Source organism: Poeciliopsis prolifica, unplaced genomic scaffold, assembly GCF_027474105.1.
Source record: "Poeciliopsis prolifica strain line A6 unplaced genomic scaffold, Auburn_PproV2 SCAFFOLD039, whole genome shotgun sequence".
NCBI lineage: Eukaryota > Metazoa > Chordata > Actinopteri > Cyprinodontiformes > Poeciliidae > Poeciliopsis > Poeciliopsis prolifica.
The window spans coordinates 2,411,952-2,429,061 of NW_026562414.1; the positions used below are offsets into that span (position 1 = coordinate 2,411,952).

A 17,110-nucleotide genomic window follows, 5' to 3' on the forward strand; every position below is an offset into this window, starting at 1 on the left:
AGTCCAAAGTTTGTAACCTAATATCCTACTTTACTTTAGTCTTCTCTGATGCATTAAAAAGTTTGAGAAGATATAACTAAGTTTGAAGAACAAAGAGATCTAGACTTAAAGGTGTATTATTAAGTCACTTCTACCATTAACACACTTTTCTGTTTTTCCTTTCTACTAAAGTGCCCATGTGACTGAGTTTAGCTGTGTTTCCTTCCTGGACAGACTAAGTGCTTATTTTAACTGTGTTTTTACTGATTCCATGCAATGAGTTGGGCTTCTTCAGGTAGCAAATTTTTAACTGGTGACATAAACTAATGGACTGAAATTTATTAGATTAGAATTTGTCTTAAAGTGAACTGTATGGATTTTATATGATGTGATCCAAATTGTACCTCCTTGTTTTGAAAAGTATCTTGAGTTGGCATTTTCTGTGCATTGGTAGAGTAAAAGTAAAGTAAACTGAATATCACAATTAAAGCATTTTAGATTTACCCTCAGATCTTAGAATTGTTTTATTTCCTTTCTTCATGTGATGACAGATTTTTTTCTGTTATTTAATAAGCTCAACTGTGTTAACTTGAGACATTTTTGAAAAAAATTCAATTAATATCCAGCTCACCGGAGTTCCAGCTGCAACTGTACAACAAGGTGTGAGGGGGGAAAAATGTAATGTGTTTTTGGTGTTCTGGGAACCTTTCTCAGAGAGGTTGCCAGCATGTTGCTAAATTTAATACTGGCTCAGTTCTTTGTTGACATAGTATGCTGACAAAGATGCAACAAAAAGAAATTCCAAGCACATCTGCAGCTCACGGTTTTGCATATAAATAAAGTAAAAGGATGATGTAGCTGTGCTTTCAGAAAGAAAAGAAAAACACAATCATGGTGCTTCAATGGACAAAATAAGGGGTTCAAAGAAATGTCTGTTGTCAGATTTCTACCTAAAAAATAGAAACATACTAATGTAAAAACTCACTATATTACTGAATCCAAACCACAAAGTACTGAAATTAAAATAGTTTCATGATCTTGAGAGAAAAAGTTTTCATGGCTGAAATAGATAAAATAATGGCCACATTGATAATTACCACTCCAGGTAAAAGCGATGTGTAGGTGTATGTGGTTTGTGTGTTCATCTATTTCTGCCTCCGAGGGTACAGTATGTCTACATGAGAAAAGATTTCCCCCGGAGAAATCAGTCAAGCGAAAGTACTAAGATAGATGCGTGTTCAAACACGACAAAATAGCTTCATAACCTCAGAGCCAATAACCTGCTTCAAAGTCTGAAAATGTTACATGCGCCTCAGCAAATTAAGATGATTATGTTCAATTAAAACATGTTGACACACGGGTTTCGAGCTTTGAGCTCCCGCCACAGTCAGAGATGAGGACACCAGATGGGCCATTTGGGGGATGCTTTGCACTTTGCCTTATAGTAGTGGTATACTGTCCCCAGGCTGTGTGTGTTGGCTTGATCTATATTTATGCCTACAAGAACATTCAGCACCAGGATACCCTGAAAACATGAGCACATGTGTCAACAAAAGCCACCAAACACACACAATTTAAGAAAGAATAAAACAAAACACACACGCACATGCACAGAAAATCAGTATAATGGAACCTAACGCAATGGTCCTGCAATGCTCTCTTCTTTTGAAACCCATTAATTTTACTTCAGGTCAGACAGGTGCTCATTAGAGATGCATAAATAATACATACAAAAAAACATTAAAGACAATGTTGGTTATGTCAAAGGCAAATGTGACGACATGCTCACAAGCCTGCAAACACATGTACACATAAACACACACCCTAGCCTAATCGTCACCTCCTGAGACTCAGTCAACACAAATAAATCAGCAGCCTGCCTCACAGCAAGAGTATGTGTCTGCATTTGTGTGTGATGTGTGTTTTCACATTAACGCGACTGGATGTGAATCATTTTACATAGCCCATGGCTGTAACTCACAAATTTACCTGGTATTCATTAGGCCAAAAGGTGGACACGGCAAGTTCAGCTTTCAGCCAGCCTTTACCTGGAGAACATAATTAGAGCCAAAGTAAGAAAATGAAATAACAAAAGTGCAGAACAACAGAATAAGCGTAACTTTACCAGTGTAGGATGTCACGTTCCATATTGGGTTTGCCAAAGGACCTTTGTTTACCTAGAAATGGGTAAACAAAATACAGTGTTTTACAGGAGTCACCCAAACAGCACATGATTTGCAGATTTACAAATTCAATGACTAGAACATGTGACAAACCAGACAAACTTATTATGATTAGTTTTAGGTAAGGGCTGGTTACCAGTATTAGCACTCAGTACCAGTATGAAGGACAAACTAAAGCAGCACTTTAAAGTAAGCATTTTAGTTTAAAATACTGTTTAAATATTCTAGAACCATGAAGCCATTGTATTGTTATTCATGGTCATCATACTGTGAAAAGCTCCCAATGGACCAGGTCCAGTTTGTATCATAACATAAGGCTGAATCATAATTTATATATATTTTTAAATTGCAGTAATTAAATATAAGTACTGTAGTTCTGATAGCAGTTGTGGTATATGTATTATCTCCTTTACAGTCTTTTGCATATATGCCTCCATCAGCTGCTGACCTTCTACATTTTGGTTAATGTCATTCATGTCCAGTGTGCGCATCTGCTGCAGATAGACTCTGTCCATCTGCACCATAAATATTATGTAAACATGAAAAATGCAAGTTCAAAACTCTTTTTCCAAGTTAGCAAACATAAGTTAGATGCACAAAATGTGGAAATGTTTCACAAAAGAACAGATGACATTAAGTTTTCGTTGTTGTTGTAACTGGGGGGACTCTGGTTTCCATCTACAATTGTGACAAACAAAAGCTTTCATTTCCTTAAATTAATGCATTCCAGCTCATCAAGTATAACCTAAGGGAAGAAAAAAAATTCTTCACAGATGGTGGTTAAGGTTTACATTTGGACTTAATTTATACTTTTTTTCTCCAAGGGATAGACAAAAACTAAATAAAGTAAAGCAATCATTCTCAGACCATTAAGCCGCTACGACCAGAGGCTCCTTCACAAAGGTGGGAAAAACCCAGACCACTTTCTCTGGATTAGTACTCAGTACCTTCACCAGGATGTTAAGGGTTCCTGGGCTGGAGCCATCAGGGCTTGTCAGGAGATAGTTGAAGTCGATACAGTGAGTGTCATTCTCTTTCATAACTGGCAGCTGAAATCTGGCCTTCTCCCCAACATCATGCTGGGAAACATCCACAAACATGTAGGAACCTGAGAAAGCAAAAGTAGAGTAAGATCAACATCTCAAATAATCAGAAAAAGTAAGAAACTTGTGAATGCTTTCTGTGACAGCTGTTTCTGTTTGTGCACATAATACTTATTCAAATCCAGTGCCCAGAGAGACTGCTTAATGATGCCCTATGAGAAGGCAGTTTGTGTGAAGTCAGTCAGTAGTATGTGTGTCCTTGCCAAGAGTGGGCTGTATGCCCACAGCTTGTCTTGCATGTACCTACATGAATAAACCCACTGCTCTGTGTAGGTTCTTTTCAGCATTAAGCATAAGAATTACCCAGAAAGCATTTCTCAGAAAAAAAAACAGCAGTAAATTTAACCCATGACTAACAAACGTCTTTCATTTGGGACAAACAGGATTTAAGTCAAAGTCAGCTTATCGTTGTGTTTTCTATCTGCTTCCTGGTTCATTTTCTGATACAGATACGCATGAGTCATTGCCTCCACAACCTAAACATTTTTGGACTTTTTATTGAATGCTGGATTTGTGCTGCTGAGACAAAAGTTTGATTAGGTTTAAACAAATCTGACTGAGTTTGTTGTGTTAGAGAAGCATCTTATAGGAACCTCATCGATCGATAAAGATACTCAATTTAAAAAAAATATTTAAAGGCATTTTTTAAAAAACAGTATAAATATACTGTTCTTATTAAAAATAATCTGTTGCCAAAATTCTCCTAAGCAGAAAAAAGCTTGCTACAACAAGTCGGTGAGAGGGATGCTGTTTTAGTCTGAAAAGTCTTGAATTTCATCCATAAAGGAGTCAGTCAGTTTCTTTGGATGAGAAAATTTGTGAATGTATTTTAGACATTGGTACACTACTAAGCACTTTGGTACACTACTAAGCACTTTAATACTTTATATTCCCAATGGATCCCAATGGAAAAAAAAAAGAAAACTTAATCTGGGTGTACAAAGAGCCAGCCCATCCAGATGTTCTACTAATCAGCTAAGACTTTCACCAGATGTTGCTGCTATGAAAAATGATGTAATGCAATAGTTCCCTCCTTTGTATTAATTTGATACTCTAACATTAGCTGGTTATAAATGAGACATTAGCCAAACAAATTATTTTTATTAAAGGTTGTATTTGTTCAGCAGAAGCAACATGAAATACACAAGATAACACTAAGACCAGTTTGTAACAGCACTTTCAATTTATGGAGTTGAGCCATTGGACTAATCTTTGACTTTAAGGAATAAAATACATTGTATTAAAAAGAAGAATTGAAAAGATTAGCAGTAGAGCGAGGCAGATGAAATCACCATATAATAGGACATAATTAACAATTACCATTAAAATATGTAAACACAAAAAAGATAAAATGCCGTAAAATAAGCCTTGACAATGACAAAAGTTGTTCTAGTATAATTGCATATTGTTCTATGCTCAATATACATTATACAGTAGTCCTCAAAACAATTGTGATTATGAATTATTGTTTAGCTAATCTACTGTGATAAAACACTCCCTCCAGAACAAAGTGGAACATTGTGGGCTTTAAACAAAAGAACACGAGCATCTAGCTACGGACACATTTTTTACCACTGTAGTTATTTAGGAAGCTCCTTCTGCTTTATTTTTCCTCTTCTGTTATTGTTAGTACTGACTTACATGCCTACTTTTGCACAAAAGCAGCTGAAAGATGTTTCTTTCTGTATTTATTACAATAAGGTTACTTGCTGGTTGTAACTGTCACCAAAGGTCCCAAAAACAAAACCAACCAGGAACTAACTGATAAACATCTTTCCTATTTCATACTTTTTGGCACTGATTCTAAAATGGTTACATGAGAAAAGTGCCATTAAGATAGCTTCCAGCTAAAAATACTTCTATCAGTCAGAGACCCAGATATGTCAGAGCTCACGAAACACTGCAAAATATAACCTTTGGCGCCTTACCAAGTCATTACACTGCCTTAAAAAAATAGACAAACAGTGTGTTAAAACTGTTGAGAGATGTTAACATTAAATTGACTTCCAGTAAAAATCCTACCAATGACCTAGAGGATCATACTAATCATTGTCTCAGGTTAGGACAACTAACCTGAGACAAAAATAGAATGGGAAAATGTGGGTAAGAGACAGTTCATGAAACTAGATGCATTCAAACACGATCTGTGGCATCCAAGCCAACTTCATGATGCCAAGAACATCTGACACCTTAAGTCTGCCAGTTTCTAAAATGGCTGATGTCTTTGAAATGCCAGTCGAAAATGGCTCCTAATAGAATGATGACATAACCATGAGCCTGAAAAAAATGCTACGAAAAATGCTTTAGACCTAAATGTGTCACAAAAAATAACAGGTGTGAGGCAGTGATATAGAGCAACAATACAATTATTTGTTTAGCTTAGCTATATTTACATTAATTTGATTTAGTATACCGGAGAGGCTTTTCATTTGTTTCTCAACCTGCCAATTGTTCTTAATGAACATTAGCTACCTAATGATATGTATGCATATACATATGAATTTCACAAGTTCAAAGGCAAAACATGATCAATGTTTATGATTAAAACCAAGCCATACCAAATGTTGTGCTTTTTATAGCAATGGTGACCACTGGAATACATCCACATAAAGCTCTTCAGTTTTCTTCTAACTGTGTTGCATGGGTTATTTGCTTTTATGGGCCAAATGTATGAAATTGAAAACATGCATCTCAAGTTCAGCAGAAGGGAGGAATTTGCTCACATTTTAAAATTAAGAGACTAAAGTCGTCGTTCTCTCTTCAGTCACAAACACATCAAGTCCAGAAGAGATTAAACTGGTACAGAAACACATTTTTGGCAGCAACCTCCATCAACTCCACTTCTTCCACCCCTGCCTCTTATTTCCTTCTTCTGTATCAAAAATATCACAAACATGTAGCAACTTTTCTACATTTATCCAAACTTTGTGGCCTAAGTAACTCTAATCTTGCTCCTTGTTCCAGCTGTGTCATACATAAATGAGGGCTTTTTTTCTAACTACAGTATACACATCCAAATTCAAACAAAGAATACAATGATACAGTAAATAATTAAATAAGCAAAGAAGGAAACATTTCAACAAGCTCTGTCCAAACAATTAGGCCATAGCCTTGCTGATCTGACCAACCGACAACGCTCTTAGGAAGTTGAACAAAGGCTAATTGGACTTAGCAGTCTCAGTGCTGCACAAATCAAGCTTTACTTTGACTGCACTTCAACTGACACCACCACCATTAAGTTTATAGTCAAGGTATACCAGAGAGGCTGTCAAAGAAAGTGGCTTTAAAGTTATTTTTAATGATGTGTTGATGCATTTCTCGTGATTCATTATTAAAACATCTAGTGACATAGTTGCAGTTTTCATCTCGGTCTTTCTTTTTCTTCTTCCTTTGTTTGAGAAATTGCTATTGAAGGGAAGTGGAAAAAGAGGAGACTTGGAGAGAAAGGCATGCCAAATAGGTTTAGAGTGTTACTGGCTGACAACATTATGAGTCGAGAGTATCTGCTTTAGTCTGCTGAGCCTCAGAGTTTCCGCCTGTGAATGTTCAACTGGCGCTGCGTTCTTTGCCAACATAGCTTCCCAGCCGTCCCCGTGGTGGACTGCCAGCGACAGCCCCCAGCGAGATTACATAGATGAATTTTAGCTCTTAAAAAATGTACTAACCATCCATGGACACTTAACACTGCCTTTGGTACTAACCACTCCTTTAGTTTAAGGAGTGGTTTGTAAGGGGGGCAAATAAATCTAGGTTAAAGAAAAAAAAAGTTTCACAATCCCAAACACATTTAATTAAAAAGAAACAAAAAAAACTACCTTAACAGATTATTAATTGTCTTCTGACATCACCTATCATCTTTGAGATGCCAAACATTCACAGTAACTCTATAAGAAGACTCTTGGAAGTTGCTAATCTGTTGTTATGCTGAATATTTTTGGAGCTCCCTTTTCAAATTTTGCCATGCCTTCAAGGAGAATTTAACAACAGTTCCAACATAAACATAGCTGCCGTGCCCAGAGGCCAGGAATTTACTGTCATAACTGAAGACTTTCCTCTCTGGAAGAATCCTACTTAAAGGCTGTGTCTCTAATTCTCTCCGAAGTCTCATTTCCCATTCACTGCAACCACTGTTCCACACCCGGCTGGCATTATTGACAGCCGGGTGTCAATAATGCACCTAGCTGCAAAGGGATCAGTTCATGATCCTGTACCTTTAGGCAAGGCAGTGAACCAACATCTCTAAGCCATTAACCTGCTTTGCAATCCCTCCGACCTGCTCATCCCACAAGGTTCTGGAGAAGTTAATGCTATGTTAATTCTAGGCATAACTGATCTGCTCCCCTGGGAAAGGTGTTTAACCTTGCTGAGGTAGCAACTCTGCCTCCACTGCAGAATGACAGCACTTGGTATTTATAACATATAACACAAAGCTGTCCACCAATGGATATCCGTGTTTTGTTACTAACAACTACTAACTAGACACCAACCAACATTTCTAGAGCAAAATCTAAGTCTATGTGAAAGCTGAGGAGACAAGATGTTGAAATGAACTTTTCTTTAAATGTCAGCAAAGGTGGGTTGCCATGATAACAAGCATCAGAGATAAACAAAATCATTACATTGGCATGGTAACAATGTTGTAATCTTCCCTAACAAAAAGAGGACATGAGGAAAATTAAGATAATAAATGACAAAAAGTGAAAGAAACGTTAACAAGAATATTTTTTGTCAAGTTTTGCTCTTAAAGATCACAATTCCAACATCTCTACTTCTTTCTTTGAGATTTTAATTTGATAAAGCAAGTTATTATTTGAACATTGCTCAGCTAGTTAATACTAAAACATTTTTCGTTTAACACTGTAAAGTAGGCAACCTTGCCTGTTGGCCGCTGTTGATTAATGACCTCATATTCTGTTAATTAGACACTCGGCCCTGAGGCAGAAAGATTTAATTTCCCGTTCATCATCATTGCTGAGAAAAAAAAAAATCAACTGATTGAAGAGGGGTAGAGTAGAGAATGAAAGGACACGAGAGGAGAGTAAAAAGAAGGAGAGTTATAGTCTGGAATAAAGAAAAATGTCTGCATTTTCCTTGTCCTTCGGTCAAAGCATGCACTAAAATATACCAGCATAATTTGGAAAACAGAATCAACACATACAAAGGATTTTGTCAGGGTTGGTAAAGTAGTTAAACTTGTTGCTACCGAAGTAAGGCACTATAAGAGACTTTCAGAGAAGTCATAAAACATAGCCACAGGGTCTTCAAAATGATTGATGATAGACACAAGACAAAAATGAAAGCATACCATGTTGCCCTGAAAACATGCACTCCTATTTTCTCTTTTACTATTAGTATCAGGAGAGACTTTCCAAAGCAAAAAAAAAAAAGAATAAAAAGCTCACAAAATCAAAATGAGCTGGCATTTTGTGAAGGAGACAGTTAAACAGTTAAAGTGCAGAATGGACATTTCATCAAATATCCATAAATACATTTTTCAAAATATATTTTTTTTTCAGCTCTTAAGAATGGCATTAATCATTTGTGCAATCAACATCTATTCTATTTTAAATATAACTAATCCAAGGAGAGATGGATGTTATTGAGAATCCTTAAATTTAGTTCAATTGTATATTGACATTTTTAATCCAATAATGTAGCTGTTGATATACTAGATTTAAATTATTTGTAAAACAATATAAATGTAATAATTTAAAATAAAATCTAATGAATCTAATATATACATAAATTTGGACAGTACCTTGTGGCAGGTCTGGTGAGACGTATGGCACTTCTTGGGTGTTGATGTGTGTCCAGTCAAAGTCATCATAAAGGTCTTGTTGGTAGTCACACTGAGAGAAAACCTCTTCAAATGTACAGCTTCCTGCAGACAAAATACATAATAAAGTTGATTTAATCTGAACAGAAAGATAGCTTGCAGAAATAAAAGTTTACTTTAACACAATATTCATTTTGCTCTCTCCCTCTTTGGTTCTTTCCCATTTTCTTTCTTCCGACAAATATCTGTTTGCCAGAGCTCATTAAAAAACCACCAGGAGTTCAAGCTCCATCAGTCATCACTCAAGGCCAGTCAGGATCACCTCTGACTCAAAGCAACAGAGCCTTCAGCTGATCATCTGAGCCCATCACCAAAGCCTTGGGCTAACCATGTGTGAGCTGGCCGCCTCTGGCTCCGCCTTAACAGGAAGTTGGCTCTAACACAGAGAGACGTCACTTGTCCCTGACAGCTAGCCGAACCAATCGACCCTCAGTGATATGTGGCTCATGCTGGTAATATCGCTGATAGGAACAGCATGCTGGTCACTAGTAGCTATCTGATTCATTGACCTAGCAGTGATGCAGAGCTTGTGTTAATACAATGGCTGCAAGACACATGGATAAGAAAAGCCTCAATACCATCTGATTCAAGTCTTTGCCAGTTGGTGAAAGAGAAGTGTCCTTTGTGTCCTTCATGAGCAAAAGTAGATATAGATGGCATGTAAAAACTTGTGGGAAAATATTTATATTATTTGTAAATTCTGCAAAGTGAATGATGTCCCGTTTTGCACTATAAAGATGGATATATCTTGAGTGTGCAAGAATATTTTTGTCATACCAATAATAACTTTCTCATGCCTTCTGTTAAAAAATAAAGGAATAAATGAAACTTTTCATACAGACTGAATATTAAAAGAATAAGAAGCTTTTAATTTCTATGATAGAAATTAGAAGTGGTATTTATAACAGATGGATTGGCTGGTAGCTGGATACAGATCATTTTCAGGTTAACCAGCCATTGACCAACTGGTCACATTTAAATGGCACATTAAGCAGCAATAGGATGTGAATTTCTCCCCGACTTGGAACATTTCATTGAACCAGGGAAGAAACAAATGCACCTGGAATTTACCTGGAAGGATGAGCAAAGTTGTTTTGTTTTATCCTTTTGAGCTTCCAGCCTCTGTCTGCAATAAAAGATAATGGATTTGGGAATTTTGGCAACCTATTAGAAATCTCAGAGGCAAGGAAATGGTCTCCACTCTACATTACATAAAATACTGTAAGTATTCCCAGCTGTTTCACAATGACTGCTCTTTTACAGGGTGATGTTGCCTCTCCTCTAAATAAAAATAATTAATAACCAGTCAGGACAGAAATACTTTTAAATTAAGCATTCTGAAACTTGAATTGACAAAAATCAGTTTGAAACTTTGCATTAGAACTGATAAATCCATTTTTAAAATAACATATACTATGTGTTGAACAAAAACCGTAAGGCAGTCAAACATGACACTGTATTTGTAGCCCTCCAACCTCAATGTTTGCACTTTTTTGGGGAAAACTAGATATTAGAGTTTCTCTGTTGAAGTCTTTAATCATCAATGAAAGAAAAACCTGACCGTTTACATACAAAGTGCACGGCAAAAATAACATGAATAACATGAAAACCAACAGCGGACCCAAATATTTTATTCCGTTGTTTAAAAACTAATTTCTTCCAGGAACCTTTACTTTTGGAGTCTAAATGTTCTGAAAGAAAACCTCCAAAAAAAAAAAAAGAAAAGAACATTTAAATTTCATGTTTAAAGATGCCTGAAAAACTACTGAAGACATAGGTTAGTGGGAGGAGGTCACCTTTAAGCATTATCAGCAACCAGCACTGTCGGCAACATAAATCTCCTGGTATTCATTTAGGAGTTAAAGCTTCACTACCTTTGTCCTAAAGCAAATTGTGGCGGATGTGATGGAGAGCAGAACGACAGGCCCTCAGATACCCTGCTGATCCGAGCTCCTGCTACAGAGGCGAAGCAAGAGGTGACAGACGCCGCCAGAGGAGAAACAAGTTAACATCAAACAAAGCGACTGTCTTCGGCTGGCGGCTGGATAGCTGGCTGTGACTCACAGCCTCAGAGGGACACTGGATCACATTCCTCTCAGCGACGTCCTTTAATTCAGCTCCTCTTTGTGAAAATCAGTTCAGTCCCAATCAGTTCAATTAAGTCTTTGTCACGGCAAGTTACCAAAAGACAGAACAAAGGAAGTGCAGCGTATACCAACACAACGACTTTTTTTTTTCTATTCTATAGCAAACGATTTATCCTATAAATACATTTACTTAGCTTTTGGATTAAGAAAAATGATATTCTCCACTTTTGACGTCAACATGCTTGTGTCCATGTGCATGTTGTGTAAAACTGCACGATCTCTTGGTCCCCAACAGTGTGTGTCAGTTTACATCTTGCTGCCATGCAGTTCTCTCTGCATGGTTCAAAAGAGCAACGTGTGAAACGCTGTTGAGGTTGCAAGTAGAGTTCCAGAAACATTTATTGGGAGAATGCAGGTTTTGGGGCTAGAAAACCAGTGGGCAAACCAGGGTGAACACATCAGCTACACAACAAATCATCTTTCAATTACAATATACTTTTCTGTATTATTTGCATTCAAATGGGCATAGGGCAAGAATGGATTGATTTTTATGTCTTGTTATTGTATTAATTTTCCTTACCTGATTTGTTCTGCATGCAACTAAAAGTTTCTGCAACCTATCATTGGAATCTGTCATAAAAGGTCACCCTGGACAGCAGTTTATTACAATGTTTATCGGCACATCAGAAAAGTAATCATTTCAGTTTACACTTTACTTTTGGTGAGCTAAAAGCTCTAGCCTCTTAAACTTATACTGTTTTTACACGGAGAGATGTAACTATGGTATATCAAACCAGGGTTTTCTTGTCTTTTTTTTTCTTATCTGATTTTGTGCGGAATTGGAGCAAATCTGTTTGCCCGTGTTCTGCCATTTTAGGAGCACTTAACCTTGGGTTGTAACTGCAGAGTTTTTGGTCTTCTTTCACCTCTTTAATGCTACCTTCAAACTACATTGGCTGGATTTAAGCAGACCATGCTTTAAATTTGTGGTGTGTGGTCTGAACTGAGTATATCGACTTTATCAGAGGTGCTCCACTTTGGCTCAGCAGAGAATAAAACATCGATTTATTCTCTTTTTATCCCTTTTTCAACCTTTTTACCTAAATTGTCATTCACTAGGTTAAAAAAATTGCTCAAACAAAGAAAAATCCTCATCTTTTGTTTTACATCTCTGAATGACACACTAAACTAAACACAGTATGCATGCTTGTGTGTGCATGTGTGTGCACACATACAAATATCAGGTTAGATAGCGCACAGTCTTAATTAAAGACTGTGCTAAATATCTAGCCAGCAAAAAGCAGCACAGAGTTATAGATACATGCATCTGACAGCAAATTCATGCTGCCAATGTTGAGTCAAGCAGACCTTGAACTCATGTTTTGCCATAGAGGGGAAAAATAATGAACAAAAAGCCAAAATCTGTTCAACTGTCATATTAAATTTTTCATTACAACTCAAATTTGGCAGCAACATGATTTTTAAAATCATGTTGCTGTCACCAAATCTTATTTCTCACTTTAGTGAAGCTTGATTTTACAGATTTTGTTCACTTCGTATGATTGAAAACAAATAATAAAATCACAATGTCCGAAAAATGAGTGGAATAATTTTGTATTACTTAATTTTTCCAAATTTGGAAGAGTGTAGAGTAAGATCACTGTATTATCCCTTTAAAACTTAAGGCTGATAATCCATGGCATAAAACTTTATTTTTTTTTAAGCTTTTAATTATAATTAACAATATTTGAGTTAATTGGAGGAACGCTTGATTTTAAGCAAACATCTCAAACACACTGCGTCCTTGTGTGATTTCATGGAAAAATTTTAATTAGCCAGCCTATATATCAGGAATGTTGGGAGAACTCCAAGCTTGGTTCATCCTTGAATACTATTCCTGTACAACAAAAAATGCCAAGTTCATCTGTTCAGACAATTAATACCATAGCGAGACCACTCTGAAAAGAAGAAGCCAACTCAACATGATGGGTCTTCTAGTGGGCAGAGATTCTAAAAATATCACCAAATTTTTTACAAATTAAGCAACAAACAGTTGGTAAGTGTGCAAGTCAGCCATCAGAACTGATTCAGTTGCACTTGTTCTGTCAGGAGGAATGAGACAAAATGTGAGCCTGTGAGTCTGATATCTGGCACTTTGAAATATTTTGGTAATCTTGTCTGGCGTATGACAGAAAAGATTTTGGCTGTCAGACTTTTTAAAAAAACAGCAACTGTAGGATAAAATATCATTGGGAAATCTGTATTTGCCCTCATGAAAAACTGCAAAGCTTTATTAGAAGAGTTGGCAACACTGGCTATAAGGGTCACCCTTTTTTTCCAGAATCTGTATTTTTCAAAATGTACTAATGAAAAAATGTGGTATAACTAATCTTTACAACAGCTTTCAAAGTGCATGTATATGCATGAGTACTTGTCCAGATGGGTCATTATTGCCACCTTCCCCTGCATTGCAAGGACACACATGCACACCCGCGTTCGCGCACAAACACACGCACGGCGCAAGAGAAAGAATGAGAGAGAAACACACAGACTGCATGTTAATCACTTCCTAATCAGCTTCTCTGATTGGTCGTCTCACTAATAAAATAATGGTGACTCATTTGCATAATAAAATAATTAGAAGGACTTGATAAAGGCTCAAGGGCAGAGACAGAAAGCCATACACACACCCACTCACACATCCACAGTGACACAGGATGGCTGCAGTCTTCTCTAAAAGACTGCTGAATGGCATCAGACAACATCTGCCACCATCACTCAAAATCATTTTGTGTTGATTTGCATTGACCTCCACCTACATGAGGTGAAACAAACAAAAGCGCTTTCACTGAAACGCTTCAAAAACATGGATCTGTACGTGCCCTGGAGGGCTAACGGGAGTCCTGGGAGGAAAGAGGGGCATCTCCCAATTGTTAGTGTAGATCAAGATTATTACTTGGCAAGGACCAAACGGTGTTACAATGGATAGTTTGATTAGCTTTTGCTCGCCCTATGGAAATCTCACTGATCTGCAGAAGAGGCAGTATTAAATCAGATCTAACAACTGCTGTGTATAAGCAGAAGTGTGAACATTCAGGATCATCATTCAGAATGTCCAAGCTAAAGCTGAACATGAAATCTAAGGATCCAAAGACAATATTAGTTTCTTGGTACAAAATATTCATATTGGGTTATGTCTTACTGAAACTAAGACTGAAAGGAAATAGGTACAGTGACAGTGTGACCTTGATCATATTTTAACTGTAGCAGTTTTAAACTGTTGTAATATATCTGACTCTAGACCCAAAACAGTGACACTCTACTTGGCTTTAGAGTCTTGCATCTTATTAAATATTTGGTCACTTTTGAGATCCCACAGAAGACACATTTTTACAGTTGGAGTATCAAATGTATGGATCCATTTCATCTAATAAAAATATGCTATTTGTATTTCTTATATAATAATAATAATAATAATAATAATAATAATAATAATAATAATAATAATAATAGGCAAAGCAGCTGAAATTAGGCTCTGAATTCTGAACGGGGAATATGTTGTAAAGTTACAAGTTTATGGAGATTATTAGCATGCAAGAAATGCAACTTCAATGATGTCGAGTTCACTACATCATTATGTCAGAATAACCTTCATGACCCGAATATCTTCAAATAATGATACTTTTTTTTATATATCAGTGCAACTTTTTTGTATCTGTTCACACTAAAAATCCTTCAAAAGCTCAGAGGACTGTAACATTGTTAGAGGTCAGCTGGTTGAAAACATCTTCACGTTTTAGCCCTGATTGTGAGCCAAGATGAAAATGTCTAAATCTGCTCAGGAATCTGAAGGACCCAGGAGAAGACACACTATCTCACCTCTGCAACAAATTCTGTCTATAATCTACATAAAGTACAAACCCTCTGCCTCCTTCTCACCGCTCTGTCTGTCTAGTATTTATCAGGAGAGCTCTGTTTCAGTCTGCTGGCAGAGATGTTATCACCGGAGAGCAGATAAGACAACATGAATGAGGGAAGGTGAAGCAAAGGGAAAGGGTACGGAGAATGAGGAGAGAAAATGTAGCACTGGGACAAAGAAAGGGGGAATTTCAAAGAATGAAGTGTGAACATTGTAAAAAATATATATAAATAAACTGTAATTAAATGACTGAACTGTTCTTGAAGACAAATACTAACACATAATTTTCACTTTAAATGACTGCAATTCTGACTTCATAATTTTGAGAGCAGGCCTAAAATTATATTCACATATAACGTTTAGATTCCAGTGTAGTGAAGAAGTCTTAAAATGGCCAAAAACATGAAACGTCAAACATTCTTTGTGTAGTTAATAACAGTAATGGTGATGATAGCACTATTTTTGTGCCTCTCTAATCGATGGAGCAACAAAACTGTCTTTTGTTTATTTTTATTTTTAACTGTGAACATGCTGCACTAAGTAGCCCTGAAGCTGACTATCTCAAGGACACTAATAAAGTTATACCTTATCATTTACCCTATGTGTCGTCTCTACTTTTTGTTCAGTCTCTGCCTCTTGTTCTCTCTCTCTAGCTGTCTGAGAATAGGTGAAATTAGCCTGAAATGATACAAGGTGACATCAGAGAAGCATGCACAGGCACACACATAGACAAGCTCCCACTTGTCACGCCTCAGTGGACCTTGTAGCGCAGCACCAAGCCATCAAAGCCAAGACCCAAAATCCATACACACCTTGGGTGTTAAAACATACACGCCGGCTCGCGCAATCACACACTTAAAAAACATGGCAACACACCGACATGCGCACGCAGCAGCACACAGTGACACCCATGAACGCTCAGTGCAGTACTTTAATTGGAAGTGCTGAAGGCTGAAGAATTTCTCCTTCATCTCACAATGTTGTAATTGAATCTGAAACTTACATATGTGTGAGTGTGTGCTCGACTAATTCATGGGTTTCCATTGACAGCAACAGTAAAAGCAGAGATGTGTGGTTTTCTTCTGATGAGTCTTTCAGTCCTGCCACCCTATCTTCTCCTCTCACTGCTCTCCTCTTAATGCAGATTTTCAATTCAAATTCCAACCATCTCACTTCTTCTTCATTTTTTTTTTTTTTTACAGAAAGCTTGTGATTTGGCTGTACTGACTATGAAGGGACAGTTGTGATTCCCACCACTGTGTAGAAATCACATTTCACTGATCAACATATCTGGACAAAATGAGATTATTAACATTGATGGTGAACAATGTTAAGATTCTGCTTGCTCTATTCTGAGTGATGGCCTTTGTAAAATGCAATCAAATAATTAATATTAACATAAATAAACTGTTACATGCTGCTCAGAAAAGTATTTATAATCCTTGACTTTTCCACCTTTTGCCATCTTAACAGACATCAATGTATTTTACTGACCAGCCTTCTTGTCCATGTGCTCATGTTGGCATGCTGTGTTACATTTTTACAGTGTATAACATTTTAGATGCAATCTAAAATGTTCAATTTAGATGACAGATTCTGAATAAAAAGATGGATTGTACTCACAAATGCAAAGATTTTTGACTTCCCGATTATGCGATTTGCTTTGAGTTTTCTCATAAAAACATAATAAATTAAACTTTCAATTTCTATTCAATAATATGCTTACCTGTAAAACAGGAAGCAAAAAACAGCATCAAAATGTCACAGATTGTGTGTGGCTTACTAATGCTCTGTTCTATTGCAATGAAAGAGGAAGACCTGAAGTAGAGAAAGTTACCTACACAGCATTGCTATTCAAAAGACTTAGTCCGATAATAGGAAGTACTTAATTCACACTCTCTTTGTTTGTTACATCAGAGACTTTAAAAAATATTGCCTCAAGGTGAACAGGTTCAGGCTCAGTTTGACTTGAAAGGCATTTACTCTGATAAGAACGTCTGAAC

At 36.8% G+C, this 17,110-nt stretch overlaps 1 protein-coding gene across 15 annotated transcripts in view; it reads right to left on the minus strand.

The window, feature by feature from the left end:
* Window positions 1-17,110, minus strand: part of ptprk (protein tyrosine phosphatase receptor type K) — a 99,388-nt gene that overhangs the window by 49,274 nt on the left and 33,004 nt on the right. For all 15 annotated transcript variants that reach the window (XM_055054193.1, XM_055054205.1, XM_055054204.1 and 12 more), the window contains 4 exons: window positions 9,024-9,146; window positions 3,110-3,270; window positions 2,105-2,156; window positions 1,969-2,027 (listed from right to left, as the gene is read on the minus strand). In XM_055054193.1, the coding sequence (XP_054910168.1) occupies window positions 1,969-2,027; window positions 2,105-2,156; window positions 3,110-3,270; window positions 9,024-9,146 (395 nt within the window). The remainder of the gene's footprint in view (window positions 1-1,968; window positions 2,028-2,104; window positions 2,157-3,109; window positions 3,271-9,023; window positions 9,147-17,110) is intronic.